Source organism: Cricetulus griseus, chromosome 8 (genome assembly GCF_003668045.3).
Source record: "Cricetulus griseus strain 17A/GY chromosome 8, alternate assembly CriGri-PICRH-1.0, whole genome shotgun sequence".
Classification (NCBI taxonomy): Eukaryota; Metazoa; Chordata; class Mammalia; order Rodentia; family Cricetidae; genus Cricetulus; species Cricetulus griseus.
In genome coordinates, this window is record NC_048601.1 from 31,364,193 (window position 1) to 31,382,037 (window position 17,845).

The following is a 17,845-nucleotide window of genomic DNA, read 5'->3' on the forward strand; positions in this document are numbered from 1 at the left end:
AGGGGGCACATGAGCCCAGGATCACTCCACTACAACTGTAATGTCCAGTGGGGTACCTGGCGTCACAAACCACAGTAGTTACCTAACTAAATTAGTTAAGGCTCAATAGAAGTTCGGGGTTAGCTCCTTCGTCACATTAGTTATGGTGCCAAGGGCTCAGTGGGTAACAGCTAAGGTATTGGTGAACACAAACCTAGACAGTCTTTAAGATCACAGAAAGTTCTCTTAGCCAGTTCTAAGCCTCAGGAGGACTTTATTGCTCAAGGGCCCATGGTTAGAGCAGGCTCTCCAAGGTCTGACTGCCTGTGGAGTTTCTGGACAATAGGTGACTTTCAAGTCTCTCACAGCATGAGGTGGTATGACTCACCTCCTGCCAGCATAATGTGGACTCTGCCCCCAGGGACAGGGACAAATCAGTGAGGGCCTCTTCAGCCTTGACTTGGGTTCCTCAGCTCAGTGTAACCAGAGCTTGGGGCAGAGAAACATGGAGTGAGTTGTTCTGGGGCTGTGGAATGGGTGGGGATGGTAGACGCTGACTCAGTGTAGTTGGTGTGGATTCAGGGAAATTGGGGGGTAGGAGGAGAGACTGGGGCAGAGGGTTGCCGTGTGGGGGCTGGGATCCATTGAGTCAAAGAAAGAAAGAGAGGAACCCCTCCCTCCCTTCCCACTCTAACCAGATAGGTTACTGCCTCCGATCCAGGTCCAACACAATCCAGCTGACAAGGATGGACTATGCCATGAAGTCTCTCAGCCTCCTGTACCCCAAGTCACTGTCCAGGTAAGGAGAGCTGGGTATGGGAAGGAAGGGGAAAGCTGGGGAGCCATCTATTAGAACTTTGAAAACTTTAATAGGTATAAAAACCATGTACGGGCTGGATGTGATGGTACACGCTTTCAATCCCAGCACTCAGGAGGCAGACGCAGGCAGATCTGAGTTTGAGGCCAGCCTGTAGTGGGCACAGCAACTTCCAGGTCAGTCAGGGCTACATAGGCATCCCATTTTAAAAGACAAAAAAAAAAAAAAGTCATGTGGGTGTCTAGCTGATATGGCCAGGCATGGTGGCATATGCTTTGAATCCTGGCACTTGGGGAGCAGTGGCATGAGGATCTTGGTGAGTTTGAGTCTGGTCTGCATAGGTCCAGGTCCAGAGAGAGAGAGAGAGAGACAGAGACAGAGACAGAGACAGAGATGAGGAAGTTAGTTCCAGTAAACCAGGGCTATATATGGAGATGCTATCTCAAAAAACAAACAAATAAGCAAGACCCCCATTAAAACAAAACAGACAAAATCTTACAATAAACCCCCACAGATCTGATTCAGGAGGCCTAGGGTAGCACCCAAGATCTTGCAGTCTAGACAGTCCCCATCTTACTCTCTGTCACTGCCACAGTTCCCATCACATCTGGAGTAGAAAGGGTCAGGCTGGGCACCAGGTGCCTTCGTTCCTGATCTCCCAGGAGCCTCATTCCTCTCTGGGAAGTGGTGGCAACTATGCCAAGTCAACAGATGAGGAAACTGAGTCACAGGCTGGGTATGCTGTCACCTAGCAAATCCGTAACAGAGAGAAACTTGGAATTCCAGCCAAGACCCAAATTCTCTCTGTCCTTTCTTTCTACCCTGTGTACCTCAGAGTACCCACATATTCTACAGGCCGATTTACACACACACACACACACCACATATATACACACACCAGCTCCATTTCACCCTGCTTCTTAGGCAAGGTGAACAAGGCCACAAAAGCAGAAGCCATCCACAGGAGAATGTGGCTGGTCCAAGAACCAGCCACACTGACACAGCTTGGGGACTTGTTAGCAGTCCCTTGGGCCCCACTCAGAGGCACTGAAGTGAGTCTGATTTAAGCAAGATTCCCGCTGATTTCCCTGCCCCTCCAAATCGGAGCTGTGTCTTCTGATGGACTTTGTGAAAGCCGCCTGAAGCAGCCTTGATTGGTTGGAAGGAAAGGTCACACCTGAACTCAGCAAGCAGGCAGGCATGGGCAGACCTGGTAGCCGCAGGCAGGTCATCTGATGTACAGACTGTTGTCCCCAGGCATGTAGCAGTGAGCACCGCAGTGGTGACCCAACAGCTGGTGTCTAAGCCCAGCCGGGAAGTCCCCAGGGCGAGGCCCTGTCGAGTTAGCACGGCAGATCGGAAGGTTCGCAAAGGCATCATGGCTCACAGCCTGGAGGACCTCCTGGGCAAGGTAAGGGATCTGCCGGTACCCTGCATAGGCTCTCTCCAGGCCTTGGCTGAGAGTTGAGCCTGCCGGCTGCTTCGGTTTCTGGAGAGCCCTGAAGTCTGTGCGCATGCGTGGCATGGTCTTAAGCGGAGAAAGGTGTTGGCACTGGAGGGTTGGCATTTCCGCCTGGAGAGATGTGTGTGTGATAAGTGACATGGTCAAGTGACAGAAGGAGGGCAGTGCACTACCGTCTTTCACACCAACCGTGGGTGGGTGGTTATTTTCTTGCTGAAAGGGCCATTCATTCCCCTTCCCCATATCTCTTACACGTGGAGAAATGAGCCAGGCATGGTGGCTCGTATCTGGGAGACCAGAATTTGGGAGACTAGGGTAGGAAGATCTCAGGTTTGAGGCTAGCCTGGGCTACATAATTGAGTTCCAGGATACTCTGGGTATGCCTCAAAAGAAATTAAAACTAAGGCTGAGTGTGGTGATGCATGAAGAAGCAAGAGGACCACATGTTTGAGGTCAGCCTGGTCTCTATATAGGGGTTCCTGCCCAACTAGGGTTACAAAACAAGACCCCCCCCAAGCTTATCTTGAGACTCTGCTGGAGCACTGCTGATTGTCCTGCAAATCCAGACAGTTTTATTTTATATTTAAAATTATTACTGTAAGTCTATGATGCGTGTGTGTGAGCACTGGCATGCCCATGCCACAGGGTACACGTGGAGGTCACAGGGCAACATTTGGGAGTCATTTCTCTCCTTCTACTGTGGGCTCCAGGTATTGAACTCAAATGCTAAAGTTTGCACTGCAAGTACCCTTACCTGCTGATTCTTCTAGCTGGCTTTTAAAGATGGCAAGCCAGTTATTTTATTTCCTGTCCCTCAGTTTTGAATGACCTGTTTCTTCAGTTCATGCCATGTAGCTTTGGCAGGAACAAGATTACAAATGAGTTGTTGGGGCTAGAGTGGTGGCTCAGTTGTTAAAAGCACTTTCAGAGGACAGAGGTTCAGTTCCCAGCTCTCACACTGGGCAGCTCACAATCACATGCTCCAGGGGACCCACATACATACATATACGCATAATTAAAAATAAAAATTTAAAATAGTGGCCAGGTATGGTGATGCACACTATAGACAGACTTTTCTATCCCGACAGCCAGTTCTCAAATAACTACACAAAGACTCATTATTAGTTATAAATGCTTGGCTGATAGCTTAGAGTTGTGTTTAGCTAGCTCATATGACTTAAATTAATCCTTTTACTATCTACCCTCTGCATCATAGTGGTACCTTCTTTCATCTTGCTTCCCTCTGCATTTGCTCATGACTCCCAAGACTCTGCCCTTCTTCACAGAGTCCTCTGTGTCTTGCTTTCCTGCCTATACCTCCTGCCTAGCTACTGGCCAGTCAGTTCTTTTATTAAACCAGTCAGAAGGCGCCTTGACAAACACACAACTTCACAGTGTACCAAAAGATTATTCCATAACAACGTGCCTTTAACCCCAGCACTTGGGAGACAGAGGCAGGTGGATCTCTGTGAGTTCAAGGCCAGCCACGGCTACATAGCAAAAGAAACAAAAAACCACCACCAACAAAATAAAGTTTAGCTAGGCCTGGTAGTGTAGGCCTGTAATCCAAGTTACTTAGGAGGCTGAGTCAAGAAGATCTAAATAGAAGGCTGAGGCCTACCTATACTACACAGTGAGGTCCAGGCCAACCTAAACAACTTAGTATGATCCTGTCTCCAAACAAAAAGTACAAAGAAGGCTGGGGATATAGTTCAATGCTGCAGTTTGCCTAGCTTGCCCAAGGCCTTCGATATGACTCCTAATATTGCCCAGCATGGTATGTAATTTATTTCTCAATAAAAAAGACCTCACATATGACTCCCATTCTATTAGACTACACTCCTTCTTGGGAGTAGGAAGTACTGAGACACAGCCCTTGAGTGGGCCCCCACAGTGACAGTCAGTCCATCGCACGGATGGATGGCAGCTCACTTGCTTTCTCTCTGGCAGCTGAAGTGCTTTACTGCGGGCCTTTGCTCCTCAACTCTGTGGCTCCATAGGGATGGCAGAAATGTCACCAACCTTCTTTTCCAGGCCCAGGATATCTTGAAACTTAAAGACAAGCCCTTCTCCCTCGTGCTGGAGGAAGACGGCACGATTGTTGAGACAGAAGAATACTTCCAAGCCCTGGCAAGAGATACTGTGTTCATGGTCCTGCAGAAGGGGCAGAAGTGGAAGCCCCCATCAGAACAGGTGACAGTCTCCTCCAGCAGGGGTGAGTGTCGAGGGCGTGGAAGGAGTCCCAGAGGCGAGCTAACATGGACTTGTCTTGCAGCGCAAGACGAGACCACAGCTATCCCTTTCCCAGAAGCCAACAAAGAAGATTGATGTGGCCCGGGTAACCTTTGACCTATACAAGCTGAACCCCCAGGACTTCATCGGCTGCCTGAACGTGAAGGCGACCCTCTATGACACATACACACTTTCCTATGACCTGCACTGCTACCGGGCCAAGCGCGTCGTGAAGTGAGTGGATTGGGACAGCAGGGTGGGAGACTAGCTAACCAGAGGTCCTTTGTGTCTACCCAAAGCTGAACTCTCTCAAAGCCTGGGTTGGCACTGGGGGGCTAACAAAGAATGACAGCCATGTGCTTTCTTTTGTGTGCTGGGGATAGGACCCAGGGCAGCACGCATGCTAAGCACACACTCATATCCTGAGCTATTTCCACAGCTAATATTTTTGTAAGTGAAAATGTAACTATAATTCCAGTACTTTGGAGGTGTAGAATCAGGAGTTCAAGGACAGCCTGGGCCAGATCAGACCCTGTATTGAAAACAAAAACAGAAAAAGGGAACCACTCAGCCCGAGGACCTAGGTCCAGTTCCCGGCACCAACCTCAGCCAGCTCACAACCACATGTAACTGCAACTCTAGGAGATATGTTGCCCTCTTCTGACCACTGTGGGCACTGCACTCAGGTGCATAACCCCTACTATACATGGAAAGAAAATAAAAAGGCCAGGAGTCATATCTTTGGTCCCAGCACTCGGGAGGCTGAGGCAGGTGAGTCTCTGTGAGTTCAAGGCCAGTCTGGTTTACAGACCAAGTTCCAGGGTAGCTAGGGCTGTTACACAGAGAAACCCTGTCTTGAAAAACAAAATAAAACAACAACAAAAATAAAAACTTAGAGAAAATAAAAACTGATGTCAAACTGTGGTTAGCTGAGTGACTTAGTGGTGTTACTGTGATTTAAAAAAAAAAATGTACTAAGGGGTCAGGTGTGGTAGCTCACTCCCTTAATCCCAGCCAGCATTCAGGAGGCAGAGGCAGGTAGATCTCCTGAGAATTTTAGGCTAGCCTGGTCTACATTTCAAGTTCCAAATTCTAGCTAGAGCTACACAATGAGACCTTCAAGAAAAAACCCCCGTGCTAAAATCTGCACATTCAACATTTTTCAACTGTGGCCGCTTGAAGTGTCTAGCATGAAGTAACTAATCATGTTGTGCAAGCATTGCCTTGGTTTCCAGAACCTTTGCACCAGGCAGCAGAAGCTGTACTCAGTAAATAATGGTTCTCAGCCCTCTCCCGAGACCCTGCTCACCTTTACTCTACTTTCTGTTGCTCCATTGATCTATCCTAGAGACCTCATAGAAATGGGATCATGATTCTTTCCCCACAAGAATTCTGTTTTCAAGGTTCATTCATTTGTAGAATAGGCCTTATTTTCATTCCTTTTTAAGACTGGCTGGCTAGAGTCAAAACTCAGTTCTCTAATTTGAGAAATAACTTTGAAGGCACTGCACGAAACATATATATAAAGCTATACATGGCCTTGTACTCCCAGGTGCCTAGGAAATTGAGACAGGAGGATGGCAAATTAGAAGCTTGCCTAGGCTACAGAGTAAGTTCAAGGCTAAACTGGGCAACTTAGAGAGATATTGTGTGTGTGGGGGGGGGGGTAAAAAGAAAGCTGAGGGGGCTGGAGAGATGGCTCAACGGTTAAGAGCACTGGCTGCTGTTCCTGAGGTCCTGAGTTCAATTCCCAGCACCCACATGGTAGCTCACAACCATCTATAGTGGGATCTCACGCCCTCTTCTAGCATAAAGTCATACATGCAGATAGAGTACTCATATACATAAAATAAATAAACATTTTTAAAAAAGAAAAGAAAGCTGAGGCTGTAGTTCAATGGCAGAGCACTTGCCTAAGGCCTTGTGTCCAGTTCCCCAGTACCACAAAAAGAAACAAACACACACACATGCTTCAAAGCTGGGGATTAAACCAGGACCTTCATACATGCTAGACAAGCACCATGCCCTAATTAAGTTATACTTCTAGCCCTAATATATTATATTTTCAGTTTCAGTCTTTATATCTTTTTTTTTTCTCTTTTCTTATTTCTCTGTGTTGCCCTGGCTGTCTTGAAACTCACTCTGTAGACCAGGCTGGCCTTGGACTCAGAGATCTAACTGCCTCTGCCTCAAGGGTGCTGGCATTAAAGGCGTGTGTCACCACTGCCCAGCCAGTCTTTATCTCTATATGTGTGTGAATGTGGGCACCAATGTGGGCATTTCGAAGTCAGAGGACAGCCTAAGGTGCTGGTCTCATCTTCCACTGTGTTTCAAGCAGGGTCTTTGCTGTTTGTCTGTTGTCTGGGCCAGGCTTGCTGGCCTGAAAGCTTCAGAGGAGTCTCTTGTCTCTCTGTCTCACCATGAGAGGAGTACTGGGGTCACAGATACAGGCAGCCATCCCCAGTTTTACATGGGCTTTCAGGGCCTCATGGCCATATGGCAAGCACTTTACCCACTGAGCCATTGCCTCAGGCCACTAAATTATATATATATATATATATATATATATATATATATATATATATATGCTTTTTTGAGACAGGGTATCACTATGTAACCGTAGCTGTCCTGGAACTTGCTCTGAAGACTAGGCTGGCCTCGAACTCACAGAGATTTGCCTGTCTCTACTTCCTGAGTGCTGGGATTAAAGGCATGTGCCACCGCGGCCTGGCAGTATTTCTCTTTCTTGTGTTTTCTCTTCCTTATTGTTCTTAAGACCAGCAACTCCTAGTGACCCCTGCCGAGCCCTTGTCAATAGCTGTGGGAGAAGTTGCATTCAGCCAGCTGCTCTTGGCTGCATGTCCCATTTTCTGTCCATCAGACCAAATGCTAAGTGCTTCACATTAGTTTCAAACTCATTACCCATTTTACAAGTCACAAAGCTTCTGGCTGCTGGAGCTCAGAACCAGAACAGTTAAAGCTTTTTTTTTTTTTTTTTTTTTTTTTTTTTCAGGGTCTCATGTATCTCAGGCTGGTCTCACACTTGCTATGTAGCCAAGGATGACTTTGAACTTGGGATCCACCTGCTTCTACCTCCACAGTGCTGGATCCTAGGTTTACAGTCCTATATTACCACTCTGGGTTATTGCGGTGCTGGGGATCAAACCCAGGGCTTTGTTCATGAAAGGCAAGCACTAAATTAGTTACATCACCCATCTTTATAATATTTTAAAATATATTTTAAATATTTTAGATATAAACAAACCATTCTGGATCAGTGTTCAGCCCTGTCTGGTCCAAGTTCTATGCTTAGAATATGATATCAGGCATGGGAGCCTTGTGGCCAGCATTCTGAGAACTGGCCTGGGAAGACTATAAAGTCTAAGAAGCAGTGTTACAAAGGGTAGACATGTGTTATGTAAATTAATCTGGCTGGTCCAGAGTAGTTTAAAAAATATGGGGCTGGATGCCGAGCGTTGGTGGCACACGCCTTTAATCCCAGCACTCGGGAGGCAGAGGCAGGCGGATCTCTGTGAGTTTGAGGCCAGCCTAGTCTCCAGAGTGAGTGCCAGGATAGGCTCCAAAGCTACACAGAGAAACCCTGTCTTGAAAAAAAATATATATGGGGCTGGGGACATAGCTCCATGGCAGGTCAGCTGCTTATGCACAAATAAAGCCCTGGGTTCCATCCCCAGCACCATAGAAGAGAAAAGAAAGAAACAAAATATCATTACAAGAAAATAAAAAGCTTTGTTTTGAGAACTCAAGTTAAGCATGGGAAAAAGCAAGGGGTTCCAGAAAAGTTGTCACAAGAGTAGAGGCAGAACTGTGTGTAAGGGGATGGCTAGCTATGAGCCTGGTTCCCAGTTCCTGTCTGTACTTGGAAGCATTTTTGTCATTTTACTTTAGTGACACTTAAATCTTCCTAAGGAGAAAAGCTAGCTTGAGCCCAGTATGGTGGGACATGTCTGTATACCTAGCACTTGGGAGGACAAGACAGGAGGATCTCCAGATTCTGTTTCAAAAAGAGCCAAATCAAAACCAAACCAAACCAAAAAAAGTTAGGTGTGGTGGCCCATAACTGCAACAGCATCAGGAGATTGAGGCAGGAGATTTCTGTGAGTTCAAAGCCAGACTGAGCTACATAAATGAGTTTCTAGCTAACCTGAGATAAAGTGTTAAGATTCTATCTCAAAAATAAAAGAAGTAGAAACAAAGAAAGAAGTCTAACTTGAAGCCAACTGCTTTAGGCCAGCATAGAAAAATGGAGAAGACATTTGGGGAGATAGCATGGGGAGTGTTTAACCTGAGTGCCTTGCTGTCTCCCAGGGAAATGCTCCGCTGGGCCCTCTTCAGCATGCAGGCCACAGGCCACATGCTGCTTGGCTCCTCCAGTTATATGCAGCAGTTCCTGGATGCCACTGAGGAAGAACAGCCGTCCAAGGCCAAGACCTCCTCCCTCCTCCCCGCCTGTCTGAAGATGCTGCAATGAAGGCTCAAGTCCTCAGATGCCGTCCCCAGCCAAGGATGTGACTGGAGACCTTGCACTCTGCTAGAAGCACCCACAAGCCTGGCAGCTGGAGAGCTTCTCACCAACCTGCACCCCTCTCACAGCACAGCACCAAGGAAACTGCAGGAAGGGCTGGAGCTCTGGGGTGGGCTGGTCACGGGAGAACTTCCTAGCCTGGCTCAGTTCCTTCCTTCATGTCACAGGTAGTTTAGGGGACAAACACTTGTCCCTGGCAGGCTTTGGCACCAAGTCTGCCACTCGGTCTTCACATGCCATCCCTATGTGCCACTCCCTCTCTGCAGTCCCCTCCTGCCTTGACCATGCTCATCAAGCAACAGACATTGCTATGGTGGCCTCCAGAATACTTTGACCTGAATCAAGACAACAAAATGAACCAAATGCCACAGTGACGGTGAGGCCTATGGCTAGGGTATGGAAATAGTTAACACCTGTATTAGAAAGGGAGGAGAGTGTCAGGGGGTCTTAGCACCTGAAATCCCAGCCATTCCTCCCTCCTGCCCCGCCCCAGCTGCTCATGATCTTGGGGGCGGTGCTAGAGTATATAAGAGGTAAAAGGTTAACTAAAGCCAGGATGTCACTGATGCAGATTTGGAGGGAGTCACCTGTGATTTTGAGTCACCCAGGCCCCACCTGTAAGTAACCTAGTAAACTCACTGGTTCACCAAGCTGGACTTGGATGGAATCGTGGCTTCTTCACCTTTCATTGGCGCCCTTGCTGGGCCGAATGGATAGAGTTTGTGATCCCCAGGGGAAGTCAGACAATTCCTCCTTTTGTTCTCATTCCCCACTAATGTATGGTATTAGAGCCTGAAGTAAATTATTTATGCCAATACCTCATCTTTGCCTGTGTTCTTTGTTTGAAACTATTTGCCGAGAATTACAGGAGATAGCATTTGTCATTACTGGTGTGTGTGTGTGTGTGTGTGTGTGTGTGTGTGTGTGTGTGTGTTGGTATGCCAGTACTATGGTGCAGGTGTGGAGGTCAGAGGACAACCTTCTTTTTTTTTGTTTTTTTTTTTTTTTTTTTTTTGAGACAGGGTTTCTCTGTGTAGCTTTGGAGCCTATCCTGGAACTCACTCTGTAGACCAGGCTGGCCTCGAACTCACAGAGATCCACTTGCCTCTGCCTCCCGAGTGCTGGGATCAAAGGCGTGCATGGCCCAGAAGACAACTTTCATTCCACTCTTGGTTCTAAGGATTGAGCTTGGATTGTCAGGCTCACACAGCAATTGCTTTTATGCAATGAGTTGCATCAGTGGTGCCCTGTTTTTTCTTCTAGATACAGAAGCCTAGGCTGGCTCCAAATTTATTATGTAGTGGAGGATGACCTTGAACTTATGATCCATTTGTTTCCACTTCCTAAGTGCTAGCATTACAGATGTGAAACACCACATCCAATTTACGTGGCTCTGGGGATTGAACCCGGAACCCAGGGTTTCCAGCATGCTAGGCAAATTCTCTACCAACTGAGCCACATCCCCAGCCCTGCTCCCTTTTAATAGATAAGGTTTGATATTATGAGACAGAATAAATTAATTAATAGATGAATAATTAAATGTTATATTAAAAATCTGCAGTTGATTTTTGAGGCCTGCCATATTTGATATTCAGGCAGACCACATGATCCATATGTGTTGTCAGTTTCCGAATGAAATTTGCCTGTAAGGTGGATCAAACCACTCTTTTGATTCCCAACTGTTGTATTTTACAATAACTTTCCATGTGTTCGGGTTGAAAGGTCCTGGTCCATCTACAGGGGAATTTATCAATGCCTATGCCAGCTTATACACAGTTCCCTGTTCCTGCTCAGCACTTCCACCCTCAGATTGCAGTGAGTCTCTAGCCTGGCACAGTGACTCCAGCACTGCAAAAACAAACCAGAGAGTTCTGAGGAGGAGGAGGAGTCAGGTCTTCTCAGAGTGAGCCCCCATTTTTCTTTTCTTTTCTTTTCTTTTCTTTATTTTATTTATTTATTTATTTATTTATTTATTTATTTATTTTTGGTTTTTCGAGACAGGGTTTCTCTGTGTAGCTTTGGAGCCTATCCTGGCACTCGCTCTGGAGACCAGGCTGGCCTCCAACTCACAGAGATCCACCTGCCTCTGTCTCCCGAGTGCTGGGATTAAAGGCGTGTGCCACCAATGCCTGGCTTCCAATTTTCTTTTTAAACATGAGTCTTTGTTGGCCACAGCTACTTGAGGGGGATGCAGCTGGAGGAGTGGGTGGCACCAATACCAGGCTGGCCATGCTTCATGGGCTTGGAGGTGATGAAGAGCTCGCCTAGGTAGCAGTTGATCAGCTCTGGTTTGATTTCCACCTGGCTGAAGGTTTTGCCATTGTACACACACACCATCTCAGGCAGGATGATCGTGTCCCTCAGGTGGGTCTTCAGCACCTCGGGTTACTCCATGGTTGGTGCCTCCTTCTTGAGCTTTCTCAGGTGTTTGAGTAGCGAGTACTGCTTCTGCCACAGGCCGTGGTTCAGACACCACCTCTGGGGTGCTGTACAACTGCATCAGCAGTTCCTAGAACCTGTCAACAGCTGATCCAGGTCCACATTGTAGTATGTGAATTTGTGGAAGGTTCATTTCTTCTCCTCCACTTCAGCCATCTTGGTGGCTGGTAGGAAAAGGAGCCCCCATTTATTAGTGACAGGTAACTGACCTAAGCAGGAAAGACTAGGCCTGTAGGAAGCCAGGTTTCAGTCTGGCTCTCAGATCCAAAGCTAACATAATTTCACAATCCTCCCTGTAAAGCCTATTTGGATTTAGAAAACACTAAGACAAAGGGCCAAGTTACTCAAGCTTGTCTGGAAAGCCATCGCTGGAAGCTGCCCCATGCCTGGAGCCAAGTGTGAGAAGAGAAGAGCACTCAAGGACAGACAGGTCAAGTACACTTTCTATTCTAGGCCCTCACACAGTTGTAGATGTGGCTGGAGGCTGGTTCACTGCAGGCTGGCTCCAGGGCTTGGCCTCCTGGAGGCCTGGTTTGCATCAGTCCTGTTTCCCATTGCTGAAGCACCAGCCTGTCCACACCTGCTGCAAAGCTGTAACTGAGCCAGAGGGAGCTGATGCAAGCTGATGTTTGTCCCAGGCTTCTTCTCCTGGGGTCCAGTTTCACAAGTTCAGCAGTTGACTGTGGCTGCCACCTGGCACTGAGCCCTCAGCCTAGGCAAAATTTGGCTCCTCCTTTTCTTCCAGGAGCTCATAGCCCACTGGGATGAAGGTAGCTGCCTGTGGGAAGGGAGCAAGAGAGGGCAGCCTGCTATGGGGCAGGGAGGGAGACCTCCAAAGAGTAAAGGAACTAACCCTCCAGAGGGCCAGGCGCTGGTTCAAGTGGGGAAATGGCCTTTCCTGGGCCATTGGTGGACACCATTGGTGGAGGAGAAGTCTGCTTAGTTGAATGGGCCACAAACCAGACTTTGGCTCTCTCTCCTCTCTCTGTCTCTGTCTCTGTCTCTGTCTCTCTGTCTCTCTCTCCCTCTCTCTCTTTCTCCTTCTAATTACACACACACACACACACACACACACACACACACACACACACACATAAAAACCATCAAAAAAGCCCAAACATCAGTCGGGCGTTGGTGGCACACGCCTTTAATCCCAGCACTCGGGAGGCAGAGGCAGGCAGATCTCTGTGAGTTGGAGGCCAGCCTGGTGTCCAGAGCGAGTGCCAGGATAGGCTCCAAAGCTACACAGAGAAACCTGTCTCGAAAAAACAAAACAAAACAAACAAAAAGCCCAAACATATGTATTTTGTATTTTAGGGAGTTATGTATTGGTATGCATATGCAATAGCATAAGTCCAGAGGTCAAAGGACAGCTCCTGGGAGTTGGTTCTCTGCTCCTACCATGTGGATTCTGGGGATCAGACTCAGGTGGTCAGACTTGGTATCAAGCACCCTTACTGGCTGAGCCAACTCACTGACTCATGTATGTTTTAGAGTCTCACATAGCTCAGACTGGCCTCAGACTTCCTGTAGTCAAGGATAACTGTGAGCTCCTGACCCATCAGCCCTCACCTCTGCAGTGCTGGGATTATAGCTGTGCACTTGCCCAGTCTGTCCCAAGTTCTTGCTCAAGCCACTTCTGTGATGCACAGGAGGCCTCCTAGGAGGCTTCGGGAATACCCACAGTCTGACAGAATAGTCACCCACTCCTGGGAGGCTTCAGGAGTACCCACAGTCACCCACTCCAGGTGAAGCCGGACAATGTGAAACCACTTGCTGTTTTTCTTTCTTTTTTTTACCAAATTTGTCATCAGTCCTTCCTGTGTTGTGCATATCACACAGTCCTGTAGTCCTGGCTGTACTGGAACTCGTAGAATAGGATGGCCTCAAATTCATAGGAGATCTGCCTGCCTCTATCTCTCAAGTGCTAGGGTTAATGCTGTGTGCCACCATGCCTAGATATATCCTTTAAAAGTTGGTTTTAACAAAATAAAAAGTTGGTTTAAGAAAACAATCAATGATTTTTTAAGAATCTCACACATATTAGGCAAGCATTCTACTACCACAGAGCTATATTCCCGGGCCCAACAATAAACAATCCTTTCAATTCTCCATGGATTTAGTACCAACAAGATGTTGTAGCAGATTAAGGTGCTTGCTGTCAAGCTCCAGAACCTGAATTCAGTCCCTAGAACCCATTGGTGGAAGGAGAGAACAGACTCCCACAAGATGCCCTTTGATCTCTACATATGTACGTACAACAGCACCACCACCGACTCCCCCTCAAAAATAAGTGTTTAAAAAAATAACAGATTTAGGGACATGCCTATAATCCCAGCACTCTGGAAGCAGAGGCAGGAACATTGACACACATTTGAAGCCAGCCTTGTCTACGTAGCATGTTCCAGATCAGTTGAAGATACGTAGTGTGACTCTGTCTCAAAAAACAAAAACAAAAAGAAAGAACTGAAACTTCTACAATTAATCATCCAGGGGGCTGGAGAGATGGCTCAGAGGTTAAGAGCACCGGCTGCTTTTCCAGAGGTCCTGAGTTCAAGTACCAGCACCCACATGGTGGCTCACAGCCATGTATAATGAGATCTGGTGCCCTCTTCTGGTGCGCAGGCAGGAACAATGTGTACATAATAAATAAAAAATTAAAAAAAATAAAGTTGTCCTCTAGGTCAGGTGGTGGTGGTGGCACACGTCTTTAATTCCAGCACTCAAGAGGCAGAAGAAACAGATCTCTATGAGTTCCAGGCCAGCCAGGGCTACACAGTAAGACCCTGTCTTGATTAACAGAGGCTGCAATCTACTGGGTGAGGCGGTTGTAGCAGAATAGCACACAACAGTGTAGACAGGAAATTGAAAGAACCAAAACAGAAAGGAGCCAATGTAAGACATAGCCTCCGAGAGCCACCCACAACAAACACCCTACTTCCTCCAAGCAGTCCCCACCCACCACAGTTCCCTCACCCCCCCCCCAAGAACCCATCCAAATTCTGAATGGTTCATCCATTCATTAGGTCAGGGTTCTTAGGTGCCAATTGTCCCTGGAAGCCTCCTTGTGAACCTGCCCAGACATGTGCTGTGCGAGTAGCCAAGTTATTCCTCCTCTCAGTCAAGATACGCCATCACTCCTTCCACATGTCTGTTTTCTGTTGCTATAACAAACCACCTGAGACCAGTCTGAGGGTGCAGCTCAGTGAGAGAATGCTTGCCTGGCACGTGTGGGGTCCTGGATCCATCTGCAGTACTGAAAACAAGCACACAAACTGAGGAGCACTGGCTGAGCACTGGCTGAGCTTGCAGAGGCTCTGAGTTCAGTTCCCAGCACCCACGTGGAGGCTCTCGACTGCCTAAAACTCTAGCTTCGGAGGATCTGATGCCCCTTTTTTGGCCTCTCCGTGCACCTGCAACACATATGGTATACACTTACGCAGACACACAGGCATGCACACATAATAAAAATAAAACAAATCACACAGACACACAGTTGATCTGGATCATGGTTCTAGAGGCTGCAGAGTCCAAGAGCATGGCATAGCTCCACTTAGCACAAGCAGGGGGCCTTTCTGGTGCACACCAACACGGAGGAAGTCATTCCACAACGAGGAAAAGGTTTTTTTCTCTGCTCTCCTTAGAAAGCTGTTAATGGCCATCATGGAAGCACACTCTTCATGATTTTATCTGGTACTAATTACTCCAGCCTCCAATTACCATTATTATGAAGTTAAAGATTTAGTTTCCCACAGCTGAACTTTGGAGGACCGGATAGAACCTCAACAAGGACACAACACAACTGTGGCTGAGTGCTGTGAAGGAGGCAGCATCTGCCCCTAAATTGGTGGTTCTCAACCTTCCTAATGCTGCAACCTTTAATACAGTTCCTCATGTTATGGAGACCCACCCCTAACCATAGAATTATTTTTGTTGCTACCTTATAACTGTAATTTTGCTACTGTTATGAATTGTAATGTGAATATCTGTATTTTCTGATGGTCTTAGGCTACCCCTGTGAAAGGGCCCTTCTACCCCCCAAAGGGGTCGTTGACCAGCAGGTTGAGAGCCACTTTCTCTGCCAGAAGCAACAGTCTAGTGCTGGAGCCCTTTCAGCAAGGTCCTTCAGGCTTGGGATGTAGATCAGTAAGTGATGGGATTAAAGGCACATGCCACCATGCCCCACTGTTCCTCAATTATGTTATTATTTCATTATTTTTATTATGTACATATTGTTACTTTCTGCATTTTATTTATTTAGGTTGTTTTTTTTTTTTTTTTTTTTTTTGAGACAGGGTCATGTAACTCTGGTTGTCCTGCAACTCACTATGTAGATTAGTGCTGGGATTAAAGGCCAGGTCTGTATTTTATTAATTATGTATATATGTGTCTGTGTGATCCAGGTGAGGCCAGGCGGTGGTGGCACATGCCTTTAATCCTAGCACTCAAGTGGCAGAGGCAGGCAGATCTCTGAGAGTTCTAGGCCAACCTAATCTACAGGGCAAGTTCCAGGACAGGCTCCAAAGCTACACAGAGAAACCCTGTCTCAAAAAACCAAAACAACAAAACCCCCTTGTCTTCCTCACATCCAATGCTGACCTCTCAAATCAGGCCTTGGGGGGAGGCAGTCTCGTACATGAATGAAAAAAAAACTTTAATTAATTTGGTCTCAATGATTTGGGTTCGTGGTTTTTCTCATTGTAAGCATTTCAACGGATTGGATGGGAAGGAATGGATTCTGGTACTCGGGAGCCAAAGAATACTGTGTTATGGCTCAGATGCAAAGTATTCTGGCACTCCGGAGTCACAGAATACTGAGTGTTACAGCTGGGATGGAAAGGTATTCTGGCGTTTAGGAGCCAAGGAATGCCACAGGTCACAGTAAGCATAGCGGCTTACAGCCCTGCTTCAGGGAAAGGCCTTCCTCAGTGTATCAGCTCTGCTTGGGGAGGAGAGGGTTTCCCTGGTTAAATTGTAACAGTTCAACTCCAGTCCCCTGGAGAGCCAGTGTGTAGGGTGGTCTCTGCTCCGGCGAAAGTTCTTACCCAAACCTCATTCAAGAATCCAGTGGCAGAGGGCAGCCAGGCAGCCTGAAGCTGAACAGGCACAGGGTTTATATAGGGATTCTTAGGGGGGGCAGAGTTTTCCCAGGGAGATTTCCAGGGTGGGGATTGGTCAGATTTCAATCCCTGAGCTCAGAATGGCTAGATCTCCTGCTCAGGGATTGGTTGGTTTTCTGCACAGGTTTAGGGTTAGATTTGGCTCTGGTTTCAGGGCCAAAGTGTGTTCCTTTCACTGGTCCTTTTTAGCCTTTTGACTGTGATTTTAGAGCCAGGGTGTATTTCTTTCACTGGCTCTGATTCCAGGGCCAAAGTGTGTTTCTCTGGCACTGGTTTCAGGGTCAGGGTGTACCCCGGCCCTCGGGGCTCCGGTAATTCCTGAGTCCGAGGTGGATCACGCCTGAAAATGATGGGCGGGAAAGAAAGAGCGGGACCAAGCAGGTTTTCTTGTCAAGGCCCATTTATTGATTATTACAAGGGGTTTTTATAGAGAAAGGAGGAAGCAGAGAAAAAGGAGGTGGGGGAGGAATGAATGTTAATTGCTCTCAGGCAGGTATCCGGAATCTCCTGTGTGGAGAAAGAATAGGTGTTAGTTGCTTCTCAGGCCAGGTATCTGGAATCTCCTATGTTTATCTCAAGCACTAACTAAGGAAATGGGGGAAGGTGTTAGTTGCTTCTCAGGCCAGGTCCTGGAACCTGAGGGGTGGGATGCTAGGCTAGCTGGCGGCTAGCTAGGCATGGGGGGTCGCCAAGGCTGGCTTCTGACAAGGGTGCATTTCTTTGGTTCTGGTTGCAGAGCCAAAGTGTGTTTCTTTGGCTGGCCTTTTTCCTTACACTCATTCCATCTTTGGAATTAACAACATACTGGCCAGTGTGGAACTTACTATGTGGACCGCACCAAGCTTGTTTTTCTTTTCTTTTTTTTTTTTGGGGGGGGGGGACAGGGTTTCTCTGTGTAGCTCCGGCTGTCCTGAAACTCACTGTCTAGACCAGGTTGGCCTCTGTTGAAGAAGAGCACCACCACACCCGGCCTAGTTTGTTTTTCTTGTGATAGAAGGGCCTTACATATCCCAGGCTGGTCTCCAACTCAGTCTGTATCTGTGATCTTGGTCTTCGTGTGGTGCTGGGGATCGAACCCAGGAACTCGTGCATCCTAGAAAAATCTCTCTACCACCTGAGCCACAGTCATGGGATGGTTAATGTCGCAGACCATTTCCATGCAGGTGCCCTGGCCCGAAGGCTGTGGGGCTTCACCTTCTCCCTCTGCTTTACAAGGATGGGTTTCAGATTAAGGGTCCTGAGAACTGAAA

The 17,845-nt window shown here is 47.4% G+C and overlaps 1 protein-coding gene and 1 pseudogene across 1 annotated transcript; one reads left to right on the plus strand and one right to left on the minus strand.

Moving 5' to 3' along the window:
• The first annotated feature begins 342 nt into the window (after window positions 1–342).
• Cidec (cell death inducing DFFA like effector c) lies at window positions 343–9,858 on the plus strand. The gene is made up of 6 exons (XM_027429095.1): window positions 343–489; window positions 701–778; window positions 2,054–2,207; window positions 4,293–4,451; window positions 4,534–4,724; window positions 8,820–9,858. Exons 1-6 carry the CDS (start codon window positions 485–487, stop codon window positions 8,980–8,982), a joined length of 750 nt encoding a protein of 249 aa, XP_027284896.1. The 5' UTR covers window positions 343–484; the 3' UTR covers window positions 8,983–9,858.
• A 1,353-nt stretch (window positions 9,859–11,211) lies between these two features.
• On the minus strand, window positions 11,212–11,631 carry LOC100756308 (annotated as a pseudogene).
• Window positions 11,632–17,845: the final 6,214 nt, after the last annotated feature.